The 25,343-nt window shown below is 35.7% G+C and overlaps 1 protein-coding gene across 1 annotated transcript; it reads left to right on the forward strand.

Annotated features, from left to right (window-relative positions):
* The first annotated feature begins 11,736 nt into the window (after positions 1–11,736).
* Positions 11,737–22,246, forward strand: LOC120074708 (cationic amino acid transporter 4, vacuolar-like). The gene is made up of 14 exons (XM_039027927.2): positions 11,737–12,485; positions 13,473–13,674; positions 14,534–14,618; positions 16,059–16,199; positions 16,294–16,412; positions 16,493–16,589; positions 17,323–17,495; positions 17,622–17,688; positions 18,171–18,329; positions 18,431–18,698; positions 19,399–19,495; positions 20,492–20,604; positions 21,626–21,701; positions 21,803–22,246. The coding sequence occupies exons 1-14, from the start codon at positions 12,314–12,316 to the stop codon at positions 21,954–21,956; spliced, it is 1,923 nt and encodes a 640-aa protein (XP_038883855.1). The 5' UTR covers positions 11,737–12,313; the 3' UTR covers positions 21,957–22,246.
* Positions 22,247–25,343: the final 3,097 nt, after the last annotated feature.

Below are 25,343 nucleotides of genomic sequence, written 5' to 3' on the forward strand. Positions count from 1 at the left end.
TGGATTTTTTCAATTGAACTTCTACACTGTTTTTTCTTCTCCCAAATCCCATCCCAACCCCTCATTTTTCTGCTTAATTTACTTTCACAAAACAAGGGGTGTGAAGTTGAATTTGAACTCCCAAGTCCCATTGGAGGACCATTTGTTTTTGTTTTTGTTTTGTTTTGTTGGGAAAGTTGTGGAGGAGAGATTAAAAAGTCTTCTCTAAATGGCTGGGAGCATTTTGTATTGTCTTAGGGAATATTCTCCTCTTGATGTCAATATATTGTAAGAAATGCTTTACATATTGGTTTGGGAGCATTTCATATTGGTGTAATTGGAAAAAATAGCTTAAAGGGGACTGGAAGAACATATGGATTTGACAGACAGAGCTAAAGACTATCAAGACAGATGTTTAGAAATTGAGTATCATGACAAATGTTTCAAAGGGTTTCGACGAATGAGAGACTTGGTGTCGACGAAAGCAGTCGAATGTATATCAACTCAAGTAGATGTTCAAACAAAAAAAAAAAACGTCGGATGATACAAGGAAGGTTTTGGCTTCTCTATTGCAGCAGGGCTTACATTGAGGTAGGACCTAGGCATCATCAACTAATCTTGGAGGGGTTTGTTCAGAAACATGAGAGGGATCCCGCTTTTAGAGGAGATGATTCAAGTTCAGGGCTATTTTGAGTAGATATGTATTTTGAAATTCACAAACTAACTGATTGTGAGGAAGTTATTGTTATTGTGGTGAGTTTTGAGGGAATCCCTTTATCGTGGTATTGCAGGACTAAAGGTTGGGTCAATTCGAAGATACGTTTATTAGAGCATTTCTTAGCATCTATATAATAGAGTCTTATTTTCCAATCCTCCTTTTTGTTGGATTTTCAAGTCTTGATACTTTGAGATGAAAGGACGAATTGATTAACGTGAGATGAAAGTTATGATTGATTGTGGGGCAATCTATAACTTCATTCCTTAGAGGGTGGTTGGTGGATACTCTAAAAATTGTTGATAGAGACAACATATTAAGGAAGGTAAGGAAGTGTACTAGACAATGATGTTGAACCACTTAACAACTTCTTACCTCTCATACTTAGAGGTGTCAATGTGGTGTTAAGTGTGCAGTGGTTACATATAGGGTGACTGGGATTGATTGGAAATCACTAAACATGAAGGTGGACCATGCACAATCCCAAGTAATCTTGAAATAGGAATATTCTCTCACAAAGGTAGATGTGATATTGAAGGGATAATCAAAGTTTGGGATGAAATGAACTAGAGCTTTTTGATATAACTCACAACTTTTTCTTCTGCATTTGACCAAAGCGAGTCAACTGTGATGTTATCGGTTACAACAACACCAACATCGATAGTCTAAATGCCCAAGGAATATGAATCTTTGTTGGGAGAGTTTAGAGCTATTTTTTTCTACATTTGAAGTGAGTGAATCAACTATGATGTTATCTTTTACAACAATACCAATATCACTAGTCTAGTTGCTCAAGGAATATGAAGCTATGTTCCACTTACCGAAAGGACTATTGCTCCATAATGAAAAAACAGGATTGAAAATCCTATATTATCAATATGAAATGGAACCTAGGGATTTTATGGTGAATTCTCTTGAGAACTATTACTTTTGTCACTTCCAATATTTATTTCACTTTACTTGTAGCAGGTCTTGGTGTGTTTCTTCCCGTCTGCTGACAGTTTCTTGCTTTTCATCTGAGCAGGCTTTGCTGCATTTCATTTATAGGGATACTCTCCCAGAAGATGATGAGTTATAATCATCGTGACATTAATCATTGTACCCAATTACCTAAGGGAACTTTTTGATGAATAATCTGTTTTTAAAGACTTATAGAAGATAGAGATAACAAGACTAGAGAACAGATTGGTAATTGCAGTAATTCTTCAACCTAATGTTAGCCCTTATTCCAATCCAATCTCATTGGTAAAGAAGGGTGGGCCTGGAGTTTTTGTATTGATTTTCATATTTTCAATGACGTGACTATATTGGTAATCAAAGAGCGTTTTGGCGAGTTATATGAGTCTCAAGTTTATTCTAAACTCAATCTTAAGTATAGATATCGTTAGAACCTGAGAACTAAATGATAGCTCCCTAAATGAGTTATTTTATTGTCTCTAGTCACGTTCGTTTATAATGATTAATATGTTCAAATATCTATATTTGTAGGAACTCGAGTAATGCATGCATTTCGGAGCGTTAAGAGCAATTCTGGGTTAATTTGGACTAATTAAGAGCTCATTGTAGCATTTAGACTTCAAAAGAGAAACGACGAAAATACCCCAAGGAGGCCTGACACTACGTGGCGCAATGCACAATGTCTCAACCCTACTATGACTGAATGGGTTGAGACTCCCACGAAGTGGACAAGACAAGAAGCATGGATGATGACATCCAAAAGGGTGTCACGATTAGGCCAAAGAAAGGGCAAGAGAAGTGAAGTGCCATGATGTGATTGAGGAGGACGATGCATCATCCAACACACAAAGAAGAGTGAGCAAACATGTCAGGTTGAACATCAAATAAGAAGACAAGCACCAGTGTCATTGGTGGTGTCATTGACAAGCTTAGTGGTGGCCAGATGGGTTCCGGGCCATGACCTTGGAAGTCAGGGTCTCGTCGCGAGTTTGGATGAGCGGCTCTGGAGTTAGATGCATATTGAGGAAATATGAAAGCACGTCGAATCTTATGTCAATCAGAGTTTAGACGAAAGCTCTACGCTGGCGAGTGACCGTTCGCAATAATCTATATGCATGGGTGGTAGATTAAGAAATATTCAGAAAGCACTATAGGGGGAGGCATGATGTTGGCTCTCCACCACCCCTGGCCTTCGGTGCCTAAGTGAGCTGCCACATGACACATGAGGCATGTGCGAGTGTTGTGGGATGAGTGTCCCGGAAAACTTCCTGTGAGGAGGAGTAACTCAAGGACCGTGTCGGGTGGAACGAGTGTGCCGATATTGTGCCTTCTCGGAAAGAGTGGAGGTTGGTACATATGCTTAGGTAGCAGCACAATATCTTCAAACGACACGGTACGATCGCAAGTGCCGTCATGCCATGATGATGTTAGTATTGATGATTGTCCCATTGGTCCTGGTAAATGCGAATGACCCAAGAGTCGGTTCTCGATAGTTGCCTCCCTATGTGAAATGAAGTTGTATGTCATCCTAAGGTTCGGGTGGCATCCTTGAATACTGGTGGACACCTGGTGAGTGTCGGAAAGCTAATTTTGCCTCAGTTAGAAGCAAAACTCATCTCGGTTGGCAAGTGTAGCTAGTTCATGTTTCAAGATGAGGCAAGAAGCTTATAGTGAGTTTGATATAGTAGGATTGACCTTGTGATAGGTCAAGGCTCATGCCGGTAAGGTCTTCAGTCGATATGAGGTTGGGAAGATCGAGTGATCGAGAACTAAGGTGAAAGAGAGATGATGGAATGTACAAAGGGGCGACGTACATTGTCGAGATAAGCTAAGTTGTAAACGTCAAGTTGAGAACACACGATTAAGATAATGTCACGGGCGAGCGAAAGAATGCTCTCCGGTATGGATAGTCGAACAGATGTTCGATGTGAGTCGTGAGACAAAAGGTTACGTAAGCTCGATTAAGAATGAAAGAACCTCGTCTGATGGTTTGACAGAGTAAGATGGCTCGAGAAAAGAATATATTGGCTAGGATTAGCCTTTAGGCTGACCTTGTTTGAGCAAAAGATCATGGGCTGCACGGTTGAAGAAGTATGACTATGACATTTGGTATCAGAGCTACACTTTGAGTGTTGAGTCAGACCTCGAAGACAACCCATTCGTTATCAGAGTGACTTCACAAGTGTGTCAAGAGTATCAGTTCAACAGGGCAGTTGTGGTAGTCCGTATCAGAGACAGGATAGCGTAAAAGCCTGACTTTTTAAATCTGAACGAGTGCTAAAAGTCGGTTACTTAGTTGAGAGGAGTCAAACTCGTCAATAAGAACCAAGCTCTATTGCTTAGGAGTTTGGCGGTTCCGTGTTCGGTCCTAGAAACGAGAAAATAAAAAAAAATCAAACAAATCAAATTCAGATTAGGCAAAAAGTGGCCAATGCCCTGACAAGCGAAGTTTCACATTAGTGGCCCATTGATGTGAAATGGTCTGAGACTGAGTGCTAGAAGACAAGTTTAAGAGGAAGAAAGGTGGTAAGATCTCATGGAACGTTAGATTGGGGGCAATGCTAGAAGAGAAAGAATCTGTCTATGTTTGCTCACCCTGAGTAGACACGAGCCATAATGTGCTCTTAAGACAGTGACAAGAGCTTGAAAGGGGAATTGGGGAAGTGACATTCACTTGCCTTAACTTCTTCATAAGCCAAGAAGTTGTGCGCTCAAGTATGTTTGTTGTTGTTTGCGGTAGAAACGAAGCTAAATGGGAGATTGGTTGGGTGATACCTAGACCTTAATCCCTTTTAAGACAAGTCAGATGGTCACTTTTGAGGTATACGAAGGCCTGAGTGATGTTTGTGCAATTCAAGAGGAAGCAACATTGCAACCGTTGGGTTAGCGTTGGCAGTGTCTGCGTTGACTCTTTTGGGAATCTATAAGTAAAAGATGAGACAATCAAGGCAAAAGTACGAATTAGCAAGATGGCCTTCAGGCCGTCTAAGAGAAAGAGAAAGAAAAGTGTTTCTAGAGAATTAACAAGTGGCCATGGGGGTACACCATGGCCAGAGAAGTGTTTCTAGGGCACAAGAAAAGGAAAGAAAGGAAAGAGATAGAAGGTGAGCCAAGTATGGTGCCTTCAAAAGAATCATTGCCATCTCGAGGGACGATGTCAGTGGTTGCAAGCAGATAAGTTGAGAGTCAAGAGAGATGTCATCGACAAAAATGCAAAAGCAAGAAGAAAAAAGAAAAGAAGCGTCTCGAAAGTGGACATTGCGGCTAAGAAAGAGCTGTCGAAGAGGGAAGTAACTCGAAAGCATGGGTTGCTTACTGTAAGTATGCTCCGAAAGGTGGGAGCACGTGTGTCCCGTAAGCCAGTTCATGAGAGTTAGATGGTTGGCTTCGCAAGAGGAAGGTAAAGTCGCCAGAAAAATGAAAATGAGCGTCAATCTGGCAAAACTAAGTGCACGAAGAAGAGAAAGCATGCATGAGTTTCAGTTAAAGCAACTTGCAGCTTATTTTGCCACAATTGCTGGCTCAGTATCTAAGACCGACTCGAAGGGGAGGAGTCATCTTTGGGAAGGACCAGGAAAGAAGAGTTGGCTATCTCGGCATAAAATTCCATTGTCAGTGGCTCAGGAAACAGGAAAGTTGACACCAAATGGGCTTGATACGAGGGCAAAAGTGCTTGAGTGTAGTTTAATGTTTTGGTGAGATGTTTCAAGCCAAGTCCTCGAGTGGGGCGCAAGTAGGTCCACAAAAGGGAATAGTCTTATAAGCATTGTACCAATTTAACGTGGTCTGAAGCGCGAAAAAAAGGGAAGAGCAGTTTCAGTTAACCTATCTAAAGTAAGAAGACGTCATCGAAGACGATGACGAGAATAAGTGGGGGAGAATGTCTTGGCTCTACTATAAGGAAAAGCGTCATTCGGGATGATGACGAGATTAAGCAGGTGAGGATGTCTTGACCTTATTATAAAGGCGAGCATTATCGAGAATGATAGTGGGAATAAGTGGGGAGAATGCGTTAACCCCGAAATATTGTCATCAAGGACATTGACAATGTTAAATGGGGGAGAGTGTCTCAACCCTACTATGATTGAGTGGGTTGAGACTTCCATGAAGTGGACAAGACAAGAAGCATGCATGATGATAACCAAAAGGGTGTCATCCATTAGGCCAAAGAAAGGACTAGAGAAGTGAAGTACCATGATGCGATTGAGGAGGATGATGCATCATCCAACACACAAAGAAAAGTGAGCAAACATGTCAGGTTGAACATCAAATAAGAAGACTAGCACCAGTGTCATTGGTGGTGTCAATGACAAGCTTAGTGGGGGCCAGATGGGTCCCAGACCATGACCTTGGAAGTCAGGGTCTCGTTGCGAGTTTGGACGAGCGACTCTGGGGTTAGATGCATATTGAGGAAATATGCAAGCACACATCGAATCTCATGTCAATTGGAGTTCAGACGAAAGCTCTATGCTGGCGAGCGATCGTTCGCCATAATCTATATGCATGGATGGTAGATTAAGAAATGTTCAGAAAGCACTATAGAGGGAGGCATGGTGTTGACTCTCCACCACCCTTGGGTCTCGGTGCCTAAGTGAGCTACCATGTGTGTCATGGCATGTGTTGACATTGCGACTTCTTGAGAAGAGTGGAGGTTGGTACATATTCTTGGGTAGCGGCACAATATCTGCAAACGATACGGTACGATTGTCGCCATGACATGATGATGTTCGTTTGATGATTGCCCTGTTGGTCCATGTAAATGCGAATGACCCGAGAGTCGATTCATGATAGTTGTGTCCCTATGTGAAATGAACTTGTATGTCATCCTAAGGTTTGGGTTGGCATCCTTGAATACCGATGGACACCTGTTGAGCGTTAGAAAACTAGTTTTTCCTCAGTTAGAAGAAAAACTCATCCCGATTGACAAGTTTAGCTAGTTTCTGACTCAAGATGAAGTAGAAAGCTTACAACGAGTTTGATAAAGTAGGACTGACCCTGTGATACGTTAGGGCTCATGCTGGCAAGGTCCTGACTCAATATGAGGTATGGGAAGATCGAGTGGTCGAGAACTAAGGTGAAGGATAGATGGTGGAATGTACGAAGGAGCGACGTACATCGCCGAGATAAGCTAAGATGTAAACGTCAAGTTGAGAACACACGATTAAGATAATGTCAGGGGCGAGCGAAAGAATGCTCTCCGGTGCGGATAGTCGAACAGATGTTTGATGCGAGTCATGAGACAAAGGATTACGTAAGCTCGGTTAAGAATGAAAGAACCTCGCCTGACAGCCCGACAGAGTAAGATGACTCGAGAAAATAATATATTGGCTAGGATTAGCCTCTAGGCTGGCCATGTTCGAGGAAAAAAGCATGGCATTGCACAGTTGAAGAAGTATGACTATGACACACAATGTGCTATACAACAACAAATTTGGACGACACCACACCCCCATCGCAACCCTAGACCCTTTTGTGCGTAGCATTACAATAAGTTAACCCATAGAAATACAGTAGCGTCGTCATGTCTATAAATATTTCTTTTTGTTTTAGGATTTGTGAGGGGCTTGTAGATTTTTTTTTAAGAGCTCTAAGCTTGGTTTCTTGGCCAAACCCCATGGGATTCTTTGTATTTTTTATTATAATGAAGATTATTACGTCGAGTATTGCGTTTTGATGACTAGGTAGGGCCTCAGATGGAAATTTTGCTGTTTGTTGGGCACTTTGTTTATGAATTTATGATATTTTGATGAATGTTAATGAATCTTTATGATTTTTCTGATTTTCTATTTCTTGTGTTTAATTCATGTGCCATGTATGTTCGATTAGTGTGATAGATTAGTCGTCTCAAAACATAGGTTGTATATGGATGCTATGTATTTTGGGATTCATAATGAAAACATGATTAATTTGAGTAGCTAATAGGTTGAGTTATAGTTATTGTCCGATCTTTAGGATTACCAAGATCATCCGTAACGAAAGATAATGAAACTTAAAGAATAGAAAAGGGTTAGATTAGACTAGATCGGTTTAATCTAATGTCTAATCAACCCAAGTGCTTAATGCAATTAACTGAGTAATAAGCTTTGCATGACACTTATTTAGTTAATTTAAGAATTGACATCAACAATTAATTTCTATTAAGGGAATCTGTCCAACATTAGTGGACAGTCGATTAGACTTGATGATTAGATAACTCAATAACCCATTTCATATGATAAATCAATAAATTAATCCATAGATGGCCTAATAGACTCTTAATTGGCGAAGGCAATCTCGTGCAATTGTTCTCTTAATCTATCTTTTTTTAGGTAATACACATACAATTTTATGATGTAATAGGATTGGGGTAATTTGGTAAATTCAAATAAATCTTGGTTAATTACATTTTAGTTTCCTAATTAGTTTTTAGCTTCCTTTTAGTTATCCTCTTAGAATCCTATCTTACATCTAATTCTCTATAAATTCTTTCCTTGTATTTAATAACTTTTGATTCATTAATAAAACTCTCTCATTAGTTTTACACCAATTTTCATCTCTTAAATCAAATTGTTGCCGGTAATTGCTTTTATGCTTCCATTATTTTTAGGGAATTTGCAATAGGTGACCTTTTTAAGATACTATATGGCAGCCCTATTACACACTTTTATTATTTTATAAATATAACAAAATTTTCAAATCTAGGATTTTATTTATTGTTTATTAAAAAAAATTTCCTCATTTCACGATATTCTCTTTTTTTCCCTCTCGTGTTTCCAGTGCATCTCTCCTTATGATTTTTCTTCGATTGTTTCAATTTATTTTCTTTCCTTTTTACTTCGATTTCTTCATCGCCATCACTGTCTTGCTCATACATTTAGAAAGTTCTTCGTCATATTGATTATTGGTGGCATCACAGGTTTTTCCCTCTTTTCAATATTTTTAGGATTTGGTGGTTGAACAAGCTTTGATATATTTTTTTTTCTGTTTTTCTTGAGATTTATTTTGTATTAAGTTAAGTTGTGGTGATCAATATCATAATGTGGAATGCAACTTTTCGTTTGTTTGTTTTTTAATGTTATTTTCTTCCTCATTATGCTACCATATAGGGAAAAGAAACATTTGGCAACAAATTGAATGTTTGGGTATAAATATGGTACAACAAATAAGGAGAGAAAGACTATGGATATCAAGTAATATTATAATTTTCAGTAAACCAAATTTTGTGTATTTTGATTTCCCTCTCGTTTATTAAAATTTAATGCGTTTTTGTTAATTGATTGAAAACATAGAATGGGGATTGTTATTTGAAGTAGAATAGGAGGAGTGCGTCAATCAATATTATTCACAATTAACAATTAGTATATCACATAGTAATCATATAATAATAAATATCAAATGAAAATCAGATAGCAACACACAGGCATGTACACACACATTAAAGAAATAATTATTTGACAAGATAGATAATGAAATTGTTAAATAAAATTTACACACACAATGATATATATATATATATATAGTTTTTATTTGAAATATGAATTGAAAAATATTATAAAAGAAAATCGATGAGATCATCATCTTCATTGAAGAAACAATTATTTGACAAGATAGGTAATGAAATTGTTAAACAAAATTTGACAAAATTTCATAATATAAAATCTCGTAGAGAATAATTGTGATGCACTAAAATAATCGTTCTATAACGTCCCAAGCCCAAAATTTGGACCAAGATTCAAAATTTGGATTCGACACTTTATGACCCTAACATTCTCCTGCAATCTGACAACGTTATTCTTGCTTCTTGCTTGTTATGAACTCTTTCTAAGAGCGAGGACTATCTGCACAAACCAACAAGAATCTTTTTAACATACTTTGTCCCCTTACATGTTTCCTAGAAAAATTTCCAAAAGGTCATCCAACATAAAATTGCTTCAAATTAAGCATGTTTAGCTTTAGAGTTCCTATGATTGAGCCACCGAAAAGAATGTACATCTTGTTGATATATACAATAACTTTCAATTCTTTTAACCCTTTACCCTTTCTTAACCATACTTTCATCCTTAGAAACTCTCTTATTCTGATGTGATGTCGGTTTATTTATTTTGACCTCCTAAATTCGTAGCGTTACACCTTTAACTAATTTATGAATTTTATAATTGATTATTTTTTTTCTTAAATTTTAAGGAAAATCCATCTCAACAAAATTTCTAGATCCGTCTGGTTGTAAATCAATAATTTCTAAATAAGCTAAATCTGTCACGAATCCCAAAATTCTATTTGAAATTCATTTTCTTTCCCTTTCTTGTTTGTCAAGTCTGTCGAAGTGAGCAAATTAGAATTGAAGACTACTTAATATATATAGTACAAATCTCTCAATACTTGTCCACTTTATATCCATCCATTTTGATCTATATATTCTATACTTTTCTTCAATTTGAACAATTGTAAAGAAAAAGGATCCATAGAATAAAATTGAACATATCAAAAGACACTGAAATCAACTCTAATTCTTTTTGGGTTCAATTATATATTAAGTTTCTTGATTTTTTTGTGTTTAATAGGTCTACCAATTTTAACCCGTGTTTATAAATTATAAATGATTTCTTTTAATCTATAAAGTTCCTAAAATGTTTATCATTGATTCATCAACTTTTTATTTTGTATTTAATACGTCCTCAATTTATTGGCTTGAGAAATTCCCACACGTTGCTGGTCTTGTATGTTATGCCAACCTATTCCTCTAATTCGACCTCATCGTCCAAACTAACTTACATGAGAATATTTGCACTAATGTGGTGTCGAGCTGTCCACGCTCTGTTGTTTAAGTTAGTAGAGGGAGTGTTTCCTTCAGCTAAACACATAGAATAGGATTACAATTTTTCTTTTGAGTTTACTTACTTCTCCTCTTTCAAGGTTGTTTGACACTCTCTTGTGGTTATGTGTAACACCCACGACTTGAGAGTGATTGCGACCCTGAAGGTTACAAGGCGCCAGAACCAAGCCCGACTTGGTCATTTCACAATCAATATAATTCCTTTGGCTTGACTGGTTGGCCCATAATTCGAGAGTCTAACTTTTTCCTTTTGGGATGTATGGTTTCCCATACTGCCTCTTAATTTCCCTTGTGGTAGAATTTGCCTATAGATTTTTCGAGCATACTTGGGGCAACCCTCAATATTCAACATCTTTTAAAATTCATGAACTTATTGGGTTCAAATCAAATATTGTGTTTCAAACACATTTATGATATTCCCTTTATTGTCTAAGGGAAAGAATGTTATATTGAGGCTAGCATGAACATAACTCAACAAATATAAAATATATACCCTCCATAAAGAGGTTGAAGGATCGAATTTTATACCCTACATATTTTGCACCACAAAAGGGAAAAAAAAAAAGAGAATATCATATTGAGTGTATTAATAAACTGTAAATTTTCGTACACTAATTGATTATTGAACTTTAATTTTTTTTTTCTAATAAGAACATCGAGTTAAAAAAGTGTAGTCCTAAATCTATAAATTTTCATTATATGTATAATTAATTTTCAAATAATTTTGGTGTCTAATAAATCATTGACCTATTCCACATTAAAAAAAAAATTCATGAATTATTGGACATATTATGAGAAGTTCAGTGCTCTATGAAACACAAAATTCAATTTTATGTATAATAAACTCATTATTTTCACAAATGTTGTATTACTCAAGTCGACATTCTCATTTCCTCTACATCCACCAATGTTCCAATTCTACAAGTAATAATTGAAAAACTCTCGATCCTTTTCTTCGCTTGGTGTAAATTCTAAAAAATGTTGAATATATTTAAAACTTATTTGATATAAAATTTAAAGTTCGAAGAGTTACGAGATTCAAACATGAAGTTCAAATATTAAACTGGTAATCTAACCATTAAAAATGTAATAACTCCTATTTTAAAATCACTAAAATATATCATTCAATCTATGAAAAATTAAACTTATTTCTTTTAAAGCATACACTAACAAATAAGAAATTATTTAATCATTCCACGTATTTAAAAATTTAAAACGTGTCTAAAAATTTCCAAAAAGTGTGTGTTATTCTGACAAAGGGAAAAAAAATCCTGAAAACAAAAGGGAAAATGAAAATTAAAGAAAATCTTTTGGCCCAAAGATTAATGGCCTTTTTATAGATGAAAGATTTGAAACGATTAGAATCCATCATTTTTCTTTCGTTCCCAAGCAATCAAATTGAGGACGGGAATGGAAAATCCAACCTTGTATGCAATTGCTGACGAAAATGGAAAATCTATCTACTACTAAACTAATCCCGATGCCATTTTTGATATTCTAATTCCAATTATTCGTTTGCCGCAAATCGAACGAAACACAGAATCTGAACAAGGAGGGCCAGCCATTGAAGTTCTTAGAACCGTGAAAGAAGGTGTCCCAGTTTCAAGTTTCAATCAAAGCAGATAAGCTTCTTCCAAATTTTGTATCAAAATTTTAGAGTATGGTCTGTTAGGTATAATGGGATTATGGGATAGAAGGGGTATGGTGTTATATTGGGAAGAGTGAAGATAAACACAATCTGATTATCAATTATTTCTGACACCCATTTGGATTTTTGATGAAAAATGGAGATGGCTTTTAAAGAACAGTGATAAAAACCGCTAGTTTTGCCATCTCGCTTTGTGAATAATATGCTGGTTCGTAACCAGAGTTCGAGGGATTCGGATGTTGGTTATGGAAGAAGGTTATCTGGTGTTTTTGAAAGTTTGGTTAGGAGAAAACAGGTAGATTCTGAGAATGTAACAAGGGAGAATCATCGTCAACTTGCTAAGAAATTATCTGCACTTGACCTTGTTGCCATTGGTGAGTTTTTGGGCTTCTCATGTTTCTGCTTTCTGTAATTTGCTTCTTCTGGGGTGGATTGAGCAGGAGTCACGTTCAATGGTTGTTTGAATTTTTCTTCTGTTTTAGCTTCTTCTTTTCCTAGGACATATGGGTTACCATGTTTTGAAATTAAGCTTACCATGTTTTGAAATTGAGCAATGTCATTGGGAATTAAGCTGCTTATGTTGTAAAGGCAAGCCTATGAGTTTTCTGATGTCAGTTATGTATAAGAAAAAGGAAACAAAACTTTTAATTAAATAAATGAAAAAAGGCTAATGCTCAAAATATAAGGAAACGAAAAACAAGAACTTGCCAAGAATACTTAGAACAATACATAGAACAATATAAGATAATTAAATTGGGGAAATATAAATACATTCCTGGTTGAGCATAAGTCTTAAGATTATTCTGTGAATGGATAAGAAAAAGAGTTTTAAAAAGAAGAAGCTTTAACTATGGCAACTTCGAAATGATCAAGCTAAGGCCTATGCTTGAAAAAATCATTGGATCCTTGGAGAAACAGCACTCAAACAAAAGATATTGAAACCGGAAAACAGGCTTGACTTCAACTCCAGCTACACAGAATATGGTGAACAACCATTCTTTTACCCTCTTATGGCCTCAATAGAAGCTGAAAAACCATCACTTCATCAACCTTTAAAACCGACTAAAGAGAGAAAATGTAACCCAAAGGCAGCTGCCAATGCCAAACTTAATCAAAACAAGGGATTCAACTTGCCATAGATGCTATTTGCCACTTTGCACCAAAAGAATCTTCTTTGAATAAAACCTTCAGGAAAACTCCAGACCCAAATGACATAGCTCAATGCTTGATTTTGTTATTTGAATGTGTCTATCATATCTCAGAACATACAAATTCTTCCCTGTCTATTGGGTGCCTATTATTTTTGGTTGGTTAAACTAAAAGGGTTATGATGTGTGATGATTGCTTTGCCTCCTCCGCAGGAGTTGGAGCTACAATTGGAGCTGGAGTGTATATTTTGGTTGGAACAGTTGCCAGAGAGCACGCGGGACCCTCTCTTACCATATCTTTCTTTATTGCTGGGGTAGCTGCTGCACTCTCAGCATTTTGTTATGCAGAGCTTGCATGTCGGTGCCCATCTGCTGGGAGTGCCTATCACTATACATACATATGTGTTGGAGAAGGGTATGACAGTATTTTATCACTGCAAAAAGAAATAGTAAAATCAAATTTTATAATGGCATTAATATCCGAGCTAGCTTACACATTGATTCACCAATTTCACAGGAAAACTACTTGTCTCTAGAACATTTGGTTGTTAGAAAATTCAGAATTTTAATATCTATTCTAGGTTTGAGTCCACAACCAGTGTTTTTAAATGCCCCAAGGCGCACTAAGGCTCAATGACCCTCTGGAGCCTAGGCGCAAGGTGCACAAAAAGGCATAGACTTTATTTTGTGAGGCGCACTATATATAAAAATATTACATTAAAAAGAGAGAGTATAATTGAAGTGGAAATATGGATAAAGGGACCCCAAACACAAGAAATTTTGCATTTAGGTTTGGTAAACTTGATTCTTTTTATTAATAATGAAGGAAAACCCTTAATTATTACTATTTTTTAAAAATAATTGAAAAGCCCCAAGGTGTAGGGCTTTGATCCTTGGAGCGCCTGAAGCGTGCCTTATTTTGTGAGCCTCACTTTTCCAAGGCGAGGCGCTAGACTTGCGTCTTGGGCCTGCACGCGCCCGAGAGGGCTTTTTAAAACACTGTCCACGACCACAACCCAAGGTTCCCATTTACTTCTCTTTAACTTGCCTCCTTAACCATAGGCCAACCCAAAGTAGTTTGAAATAATTGTGTCTATCAAGGCAAGCTAATTATTGAAGGACAATGGGACTTCTCTTTTACTATTAATCTGAAATAATGTGTTTTGTTTTGAATAAGGAATAAAAGATCTTTGTGTGTGTGATTTTTTTCCTGCCTGTAAGCAGCTAGCAGCATATTTGCAACATTGTTAATGTGTGTGGTTGATTACTCTCAGAGTTGCTTGGTTGGTTGGTTGGGCTCTGATTTTGGAATGGACAATTGGTGGTTCTACGGTGGCTCGTGGCATAACTCCCAATCTGGTATCGTAAAAACTTCTTACATTTATTGACACTCATGCTCTTAAACTTGAGACTGGACTACTAGTAGCATGAATTTACAAGATTATGGAACTTTCGGGGAATATTTTTCTTGAATAATAATAAATATAAAACTGCCAACTTGAGCATGACACAATTGGTTAAAGTATTATATCCTTGATCAAAAGGTTAGGGGTTGAAATCTCAACTCCTACATGGTGTTGAATTAAAAAAATAATATAATAAAATTAAAAAAATATATCTTTTAAAGTTCGACAACCCTGATAAGCACTGGAAGGTACCATATGGAGCCCTCTGCTTCAGGCAATGAGGCCATGCTATTAAGATGAGGTTGGACATTTCAGCTAGCCTGTTAATAGGGTGATGAAAGGTAACAGTACAAGCCTTTGGTGTTTTCCTCTATTTTCTGAAACCTGTTTAACAGGCACTCTGTTTACATTTTAAGACGAATGTGATTGAGTTGAGATACTTAGATTTCCATTCTCGTATGCTTCAACCAATGCCAGGCTAAAATAAAAAAAAAAAGCTTCCTTTATTTAGTTTATTGAAATTAAAAATAGTCTGTTTAGGGATATGAAGATTCAGAGGCGACTCATCGATTGAGAAGAAGCTAAATGGATCAACCTTTTAGTATTCAGGGGTTTTACCCAAACCAAGAAAGGTTGGACTCAGATTGGATGCATATCCTTTGGGCTTTTAGTGGAAACCAGGATTACTGAGCAAAATCTATTTATGAATCTGCCACGAAAACTAGGCAGTTGAAAATTTTGAATAATGCTGTTGAACTGAATATTTCTTGAAGATTGCTCTATCACTATTTAGATTTTCCTTTTTTCCCCTTATTCTGGTGCTCATCTTTCCACTTCTCTTTAGCAATGGTCTGTTGCAATTGCTATTGGAAGCTAACATCTTAAATAGATAATGATAGCGAGCTCACTGTTTCCTATTCTAAATGTGAAAGAAGGAGCTAAAAGATGCATTCTCAAGCTCAACCTGCAAACTATGTTAGTTGCTTGTTCTATCACTATCTGGAAGTTGGAACTCGCTGAAACCTATATTAGCCTCCATACTGAATAAGAAACAAGACCGCTTATTTTATGTTTTAACAAGATTCAGTGTCAGGAAAATCACATGGCCAATACGTACTATATGTCATATGAAGTTCCAATAATTGTCCAATCTTGTCTCAGACAACTGGAGAGGGGACAAATTGAAAATAAATAAATGATGTGGGAGCTGGGATAAATAAATCATTAGTCACTTGGTCATGTTGGCTGATGATTAAAGTAAAATATGGGCTTCAAGGAAAAATATTTTCTTCATTTATTCTGTCTCTTCCTCATAAGCTTTTGTCATGCATGGGATGTTTATGGTGCTCACTTGCTCAATTTCTGTTGATGCTACTGTTTCTGTTCATTTCAGGCACTGTTTTTGGGAGGTCAGGATAAATTACCTGCTTTTTTGGCCCGTATTACCATCCCTGGACTTGATATTGTCGTTGATCCATGTGCAGCAATCTTAATCTTCATTGTTACTGCACTTTTGTGCATTGGGATAAAGAAGGTGTTTTTAGTAGATCCATGAATTTTTTTTCCTATCACATTTGGTCTTTAACTTGTAAGTTCCCTCATTGTGAAGTACAAGGGTTATTTTTCAGAGTTCATTGGCTCAAACGATAGTCACAACCATAAATGTCTGTGCTTTGCTTTTCATTGCTATAGTCGGTGGATATCTGGGTTTCAGAGATGGATGGGTTGGTTATGAACTTCCAAATGGGTAAAGGAAACTATTTGTTTGTGAATAAATTTTTCTTAGAACACATGTCCCTTAGTTTCGGCTTTCTCATGTTCTTGTAGGTACTTTCCCTTTGGTGTGAATGGAATGTTTGCTGGGTCTGCAGTAGTTTTCTTTTCATATATCGGATTTGATTCAATTACTAGCACTGCTGAGGAGGTAATTTTTAAACTAATATATTGAAAGTTGTAAAGGATGTTCCATGATTAATTTTTATTGGAAATAGATGTGAGTTTTAGCAGCTTGTCACAGGTGGAAAAAAACAGAGACTGTTTCAGTCCTTTTTTCCCTGCGCTTGAAATTAATTCCATGGAATATCTTTTATATGCATATTGATGATGCATGGATGATATTCTTACCAAATGTTACAAAAAGGTTGGCAAAGATAAATTTTATACTCGATAACATTATCTCTCTGGGTCGTATGTTTATTGTCCTAAAAAGGGAAAATGACCTCATTTATAATTTATGTTGACAATGTCATTCTCACTTAAGATCATGAGGAAGGGATTATGGATAAGGATTTAAACACTGACAAAATAGGGATTTTAGAAATTCTGTTTCATTTGGTCTACTTGATGTAGGGGCATTTTGGGAATATTCTGTAATTTCCATTTATATTAATTTACAATTTTAATTTGTTTTCTTTTTAGTTTAGGCGTGAAAACACTCTTTCCCTTTGGGGTCTATTTAAAGGGGTTTTAGGATTAGGATTAGTTAGGTAGTTATGTGTAAAACAATCATTTCCCTTTGGGTTTATTTAAAGGGTTTGTCTACATTTCTCTCTAATCAATAATACTCTACTTCGAGATTTTCTCCAAGATTTTGAGTCTACACCACTACTTGATCGATTTCTAGCATTTCATCACTATTTTAACTTTTAAATTGACAGATGAAGAATCCTCAGCGAGATTTGCCCCTTGGCATAGGACTCACTATGCTTGTCTGTAGCATTTTGTATATGCTCGTTTCCATGGTGATCGTTGGCTTGGTACCATATTATGCCTTGGATCCAGACACCCCTATCTCCTCTGCATTTGCTAGCTATGGTGTGCAATGGGCCATGTGAGGATTCTTTAAATTGAGGGAAATTCATAGGAGTCTGCTTGTTCCACTTCCACTTCCGCTTATTTTTTATTTTTTATTTTTATTTTCAGTATTCCTTTTAAAAGCTAGCATTTTCATTCTTAGGTACATAATTACAGTTGGGGCAGTGACTGCACTTTTTGCTAGCTTATTAGGTTCAATTCTTCCTCAGGTAAGTTCTATAAAAAAAAAAAAAATATTGTCCACGCTAGATAGTAAGGCAATCATGGTTCATGGTTTATCGTTGATATTGGCAACTGGTCAGTTTGTTGGTACGGTTATTCGTTTCTTGAAGATGGTAGATTTTTTAAGGTGGTTACTTGCTGGCGATTGTGGCAATACTATATAATATATATTTGTTTTTCCATTTAATCAATCAATATTATTCTATTATTATTACTACTGGGGAATTGGGGTCCACTCCTTGCGTTTGCATGGCCATGTTTGGGAGATAAGTTGTTAAATTTTCACTCTTGAGCTTGAACTAGGATCTCTCCAAACATCCCAAGCCCTCACACCAGGCACCCTGTTGGGATGCATTGCTTTCTTTAATGTTAATATGATCTATTTAATGGCTAAATTTCACACTCCTTTGGTGAGAAAGAAATCTGCCCCGAATAATAAATTAAACTTTTTGATGCATTTATTTTCCAGCCCCGGATTCTAATGGCCATGGCTAGAGATGGATTGTTACCCTCTATTTTTGCAGACATCAATAAACACACTCAAGTTCCAGTAAAGGGCACCATTATAACAGGTCTCTTTGCAGCAGTTCTGGCCTTCTTTATGGATGTTTCACAGTTGGCAGGAATGGTAAGTCGGGATTTTCATATAAGCTGGCGATGCTATAGATAGAATACATTGAGATTCTAATCCCATCTTCTTTTCTTATATGCTTCTTCCGTGGATTACAGGTTAGTGTGGGAACACTTCTTGCATTTACTACTGTTGCAATATCAGTTCTGATACTCAGATATGTTCCACCACATGAGTCCCCACTTCCATCTTCACTTCAAGAGGCTATCAACTCAACATTATCACAGTTAGATGGTGAGAGTCAGAAAACTGATAGCAATGTCCATGGAGATTCATCTGGTTTTGGTGAGACTAATATTCAAGATTCAAGCGATGAGGAAAACAGCATGCTCAGTTACCCTCTTATTGAGAGAGAAGTATCTAGAGGTTAGAATGACTGCTCTCTCTACTTCTTGGTGAAAATTTTCCTTAGTACTTTTATAAGAAACAGCCTGTTTGTAAGTGAAAGAATATATGCATAAAGATTGAACATAACCTTAGTACTTATTTTGCAGTAATGTGACATGCTGCTAGGCACAATGGAAGGACTTTAAATTCACTTTTAAAGCATCACTAACTGTTGCAAAGACTAATTTTAACCTTTTCTTTAATGGCTTAAGCTTTTAGATGTTATGATTTAAGATAGAATTAGAGTATTCATTTTAGCATTAAAGCTAGGGATTTTTTCCATCAATAATCTGTTAATCCCCGGATTGTAAATGGTTATGCTAGGTAGGAGGAATAATTAGGGAAATTGAACTACTGACTTTTAATTAGCTTTAGCTGGGGAGGGGATTGTGTTAACTGATGGTTATCATTTTGGGTAAGGCAAATATAGTCGTATTAAATCTCCAATTAATCCAAAAGCTTAAGCTGATGGGTGAAGGCAAACTTAATATCATATCATCTAACACTCTTCCTCACTTGTGAGCTTGAAATATGAGGAAGATCCAACAAATGGAAATCAATACCCTAGTTTCATGTAATTCACTTGGCTTGAGAACTCAGTAACTACTTATGTTGCTAACCTTTTCTTTGTCGGAGCTATAAAGTTGACACCTTCAATGCAAATTTAAAATGAATGCAGAAGAGCAGAGGCGAAAAACTGCTGGTTGGGCTATTGCACTTGTCTGTATAGGAATTCTAATAGTTACATTCACAGCTTCAGCTAAGTATCTCCCCAGGTGATCAACTTTTAGAAACCTACGTTTTTTGTTTTTCAATTCATATGCCATTAGTTTTTGTACACACTAATTCTTTTGATTAGACTCATTGGCCCAACTTCATGAAATACGAAATAGCTGGTCGTTCAAATATTGTTGCCATGCCAGCTTGTAAATACTCTCTCTTTCCTTATTCACCAAGTAAATTGCTGCCTCAAAGTGAGTCCTAAGATGACTTACATTAGAATGAAGTACGTTCATAGCATCTACAAAGTATATAGAATTGATCAAGGAAATAGGAAAAGAAAGAAATGATGTGCTGCCTAAAATATACGAGCAAGATGATTATTTTTTATGGTCATGCAGCTGATAAAGTATTTCCATATTTTAACAATGATTGAAGATAACTATCTTCTGTCTAACTCTTTTAATGGATCATATGAGCACTGGTTTCTTCGTCTTAGCTCCATGGAACAATATACTACGAGAAAAACATGGAAGAATTGAAATCTTAGTTCGTGTATGGATGATATAAACTACCGAAGCAACAATTCTAATGGCAAACAACTAGAATTGTTACTCACTACATAAAATAGTTTTCATTGACCAAAAAATCCGTTGGATAATAAAAAATATGCATACTGCTGTTGAATTATAGATAAATAAAGAAATTCAAAACTATGCTTGGAGATATTTGGAAAGAAAAAAAGTGAATAGTTCATGACATTCATTTCTACGTCCCAGAACGAGAATACCAGGGCTGTCTTCCACTTTCAAGAATTGTGTTAGCTGTGGCTTAGTTCCATCCATTTATGTTTATCCTTTTTAGTCTTTTGTATCTTGCTTAATCTGCACCTCCCAACTTGTGGCATTATCAACTTGATAATAACATCTCGAGTATCTTTCCATTTGTATTTTGTTCCATTTGCAAGGTTGCACCCTGCTGAAGTGTAATTTCTATTTGAAAAAATTCTTTTATCCCATTTTGAATTCAGTTCTAATGATTTCTGTTACCAGCATTCCTCGCTTCGCCTCATGTGGAGTTGGTGGAGTTCTTGTAGTTGGTAGCCTGATTGTGTTGGCTTCTTTAGATCAAGATGATGCAAGACACAGCTTTGGCCATAGAGGAGGTTTGTATCATTTTATACTGTTATGACGTCATAATTATTTATCTGAGAGTGAATGGATTCATCTATATTTCATCGATCTATAGTTTGATTCTAACTATGAATCAAGTCGAAAAGCTCACGTCTAAGAAACACCGATACGGATACAACACCATACGGACATGGCGACGCGTCATTTTTTAAAAATCTAGAACACAAACATGGGAAGGACACGTTTATTCAAATATACATTTTCAAAAATATATATCTAAGAAAATTTCAGGTAAATGGGTTGATGCATAGTTTGATGTATTTCACATTCAATTTATTATTATTGGTATATATGTGTTAAGTCTGTATATTCAACAAGGGTTCTATGCATGTCTAACACATTTGTTGTACTAACAAGCGTCCTATACATATCCAACAAGCGTCGGAGTGTCCAAATGTCTGACAAGCGTCAGACACGGACACGCTAGACAAACTAAAGTGTCCGTGCTTCTTAGGCTCACATGGAACACTGGGAGGTGACTGCATTTAACGCCTCCTTATGAGTTGTGGGTGTTAGTCACCAGGCCTTCTCGTAATTATGAGCTTCATTTTGTTCTTTTGGATTGAAGTCCTTTTCTGTAGTGAGGGTTATGCTCCTTTTTTTGTTGGGTCCTGTTCTTTTTTATTCTTATATAATCTTTCATTTCTCTCCATCAAACTATGGTTTCTTACCCAAAAGATTAGTAAAATAAAAACTTGAATTCAATTACTTGCTAATAACACCACGTGAAATGATTGTTATTTGTTGATTGTGTAGTCTCTGTTCTTGGACCTCATTGGTACTGTTCAAGCCAAAACCACATTGATTTATAGTAAAGGCTTCCATTGCAAATGAAAGTATACTGAAAGAAAAATCGTAGTCAGGTCGAGTGGACTATAATGATGCAAATTATAGTTGAATATGAAAAGGAATTGCTTACCAAATGATTTTATTTTTTCTATAATTGACAATGTTATGTTGATCCTACTCAACTGTGTTGTCACTCTCTCTCAGGTTTTGCTTGCCCATTTGTACCTTTCTTACCAGTTGCTTGCATTCTTATAAATTCCTACTTGCTGATTGATCTTGGGTGAGTATTGAGCTGTGAACTTACTGTTCAAATCAACCTCTGAGAAATTTTCTACTGATCTATACACTTTCAACTCTTTCCCTTTCAAATCCAACTTTCAGACTCGCAACTTGGATTCGGGTTTCTGTCTGGTTTGCGATTGGAGCAGTGGTCTATATGTTTTATGGCCGGACTCACAGCTCACTCGTTAATGCAGTTTACGTGCGTGCATGTTATGTCGACGAGATCTATCGCTCATCGGATCATGTGGCTTAGTCTTCATACGTTACCTGGTAAATGGAAAAAGCTTTGTTTTGCCTCTGTTGTTATTTATGTTAAATGTAAATTACCAGAGGGTTTCATACCCTATTGTTGTTGGCCCATGGCAGCACCATTACCATATTAGGTTTTGTGATTTTAGGCCCTTTAGGTACATATCAATCAAATTGTATATCTGTTCCTAAACTTAAATAGTTTTTTTTCTCTTTAAACTTATTGTACAAAACTTTCCAAAGTACATAAAATAGCAGTTGCAGTGATAAGTCAAATATAATGTTATTTGTGTTCATGTAGTTTTATTAGGTAAATGAGGCTCTCTTTTCTGTCCTTTTCCTTGTCTTCACCTTGTTTCTTTTTGCTTTTTTCAGTTCAAATAGACTTGTTAGTTAAGAAATCCATGCATCTTGGCTCTTTCCGTATTTGGCAATTCATCGTTTTGTTGAATTTCAAAAGAAGGGATTTTTATTTTGGGACTGTGGAATTTTGTGGAATTTTTATATGTTTTAACTTCAAATTTTGGGGTATGATTACTGAGAAAAGTGGTTCAAGAGTTAGACAAATGGAAAAAAAATGAGTATTTATATGAAACAAATTGACCATACTAACCGCAAAGAACATTTTTTTTTTAAAAGGTTAATGGATAATAATATAATGTAATTGTTTAAAGTTTAAGGGACCGTTTGTTTAGGAATTAAGGATGCTTGAGAATAAAAAAATATGGGAATAAAATTGTTGGGAAAATCAAGGATGATCGTGATTGGTTGTGTATGAGAATGTTATTTGAATTTTTATGGCATTAAATTATCTTTGTATTTAATTTATAAAATTAATCTTTACACCTCTATAAAATTTTAATAGATTAATTGGTAAAAAATAAATTCAATTAAAAGTTTTGAACAAAATTAATTATTTAATGATCAAGTGATATTATTAATTAGACTATAAGTTATAAGTATTTATGAAATAAATAATTTATAGTTAAAGTTATATGATTACCTAATTTGATGGAACAAATTGAGCCTAAAAATGAGCTTAGTTTGACCCAAATGTAAAAGTAAGTCTAAATCCAACTAATTGGGTCCAAGGACCAGACTCATGGGCCAACAAAGCTCAAACCCACAAAGCGAAATTAAGGAGCTCTCTTCATTTGTTAATTCTACATTCCAGAGACTCTAGAGAGAATGAAGATATAAACTCTTTAAAGACTTCGACTTCAAGAACATCTCTAACTCTCATCTCTCTCGTCATCAATGTTGTCAATAATTATATTAGTTCGATTCTATCTTTTTCCTGTCACAACATAGTTTATTGAAATTTCATTATTATCTTTAGGTATTTCACCTTCCTCACTTGTTATGTCGATGATTTCTTTATGGGTATTTATATCCTCAACCAAATCTTTTTCACTATTAATTATTTTTCGTTTTCGAGGATTTTTATCTTTGGAACCCACTAGTCTACCCGCTTCTGGCGCGTTTCAGGTATATGTGACTTAGTTACTTTCTTTGCATCTATAAATGCATTTGGGGATCTAAACTTCAAGTTCAAATTGATCTATATGGGGATCTAATTTGCTATATTTTGCAAATAAATTATTTTCTGAACTTCAAGTTCACATTGATCTATATGGGGATCTAAATGAGACAATAACGCTGCATTCCATGTAATTTCTTTTTCCAACTTCTTATTTCCTCCCCTAATGTTGGAAAATTTGTCTCATTAAAATGACAATCAACAAATCGTGACAATCAAAAAATCGTGCAATAAATACATCGTCTGTCAGGGGCTCAAGATATTTAACAATTGATGGGGAATCGTATCCAACATATATTTCTAACCTCCTTTGAGGACCCATCTTAGTGCGTTGTGGTGGAGCAATTGGAACATATACTGCACATCAAAAAATTCTCAGATGGGAAATATTTGACTCATGGCCATAAGCTAATTATAATGACGAGTACTTAGGATAAACTATTGGTCTAATATGTACAAGTGATGTTGCATGCAAAATAGCATGTCCCCATACAGATGAAGGAAGCTTAGCTCTCATAAGTAATGGTCTTGCAATTAATTGCAAACGTTTTATAAATAATTATGCTAAACCATTTTGTGTATGAACATGAGCTAAAGATGTTCAACACTTATCCCAATTGACATACAATGATTATCAAAAGCTTGGGATGTAAATTCACTAGCATTATCAAGACGAATGGTCTTAATTGTATAATTAGGAAATTGTGCTGTTAACTTAATTATTTGAGCAAGTAATATTGCAAATGCAAGATTTCGACTTGATAATAAGCACACGTGTGACCATTTGCTGGATGCATCTATTAATACCATAAAATATCTAAATGGTCCACTTGGTGGGTTAATGGGTCCACATATATCACCATGAATTCGTTTTAAAAATGCAGGTGATTCAGTCCCCACTTTAGCTGGTGATGGTCTGATTATCAATTTTCCTTGAGAGCAAGCATCACATGATAATCCATTAGATTGAAGAATCTTTTGGTTCTTCAATGGGTGTCCATTTGAATTCTCAATAATTTTCCTCATTATTATAGATCTTGGATGACCTAATTGGTCATGCTAAATTGTAAATATGTTTGGATTCATGAACTTTAGGTTCATTGTTACAATGTTTCAATTACTCGTATATGAGTATAATAATCCAGAAGATAAAGCAGCCAACTCTTCCAATATACGTTTTTCATTTGAGACAGTGGATGTGATATATAGATATTCCACATTATTCTTACTATTAGTCTCAATATGATAACCATTACAACGTATATCTTTAAAAGTTAAAAGATTTCTCTTTGATTGATTAGAGAACAATGCATTGTCAAGAAATTTTGTTCCTCTATGCAAAATAATATTTGCTTTTCCAAAACATTCGATCAAGTTTATAGAACCTGATATTGTATTTACTTTTGCTTTCAACATTATCAATTTGGAAAAATATTTTTTATTTATAAGTATTGTGTGTAGTTGCTCTGTCTATCAGACATAAATCTTCATTGGTCATTTTTGAAACACCCAACATATGGAAATGATCCATGTTTCTTCATTAAGCGAAAATAATTACAATAAGAAAAACAACACTTAAAATATACAAAAGTTACTAAAAAAAACATGAAGATAGATAAAAGAAAACAATAACATTAAGTCTAGATATTATCAAAATCAAAAGAAATACTTGATGTGCCACCAACTGTGCCAATCTTCTCTTCAGAAGTTTTGATGTGTGTAAATTGTGATGCGTTATAGTGTGAGTTTGCGGTGATGTGTGTTATGCGATGAACATGCAAGTTTTCCTAACAAGACCCAAGTATAAGCCTTATGAGGTTTCCTGGTAAGTCCATGGTTGAACACAGGGAC

This window comes from Benincasa hispida, chromosome 3 (genome assembly GCF_027475165.1).
Source record: "Benincasa hispida cultivar pf3 chromosome 3, pf3_genome.v1.1, whole genome shotgun sequence".
Taxonomy (NCBI): domain Eukaryota; kingdom Viridiplantae; phylum Streptophyta; class Magnoliopsida; order Cucurbitales; family Cucurbitaceae; genus Benincasa; species Benincasa hispida.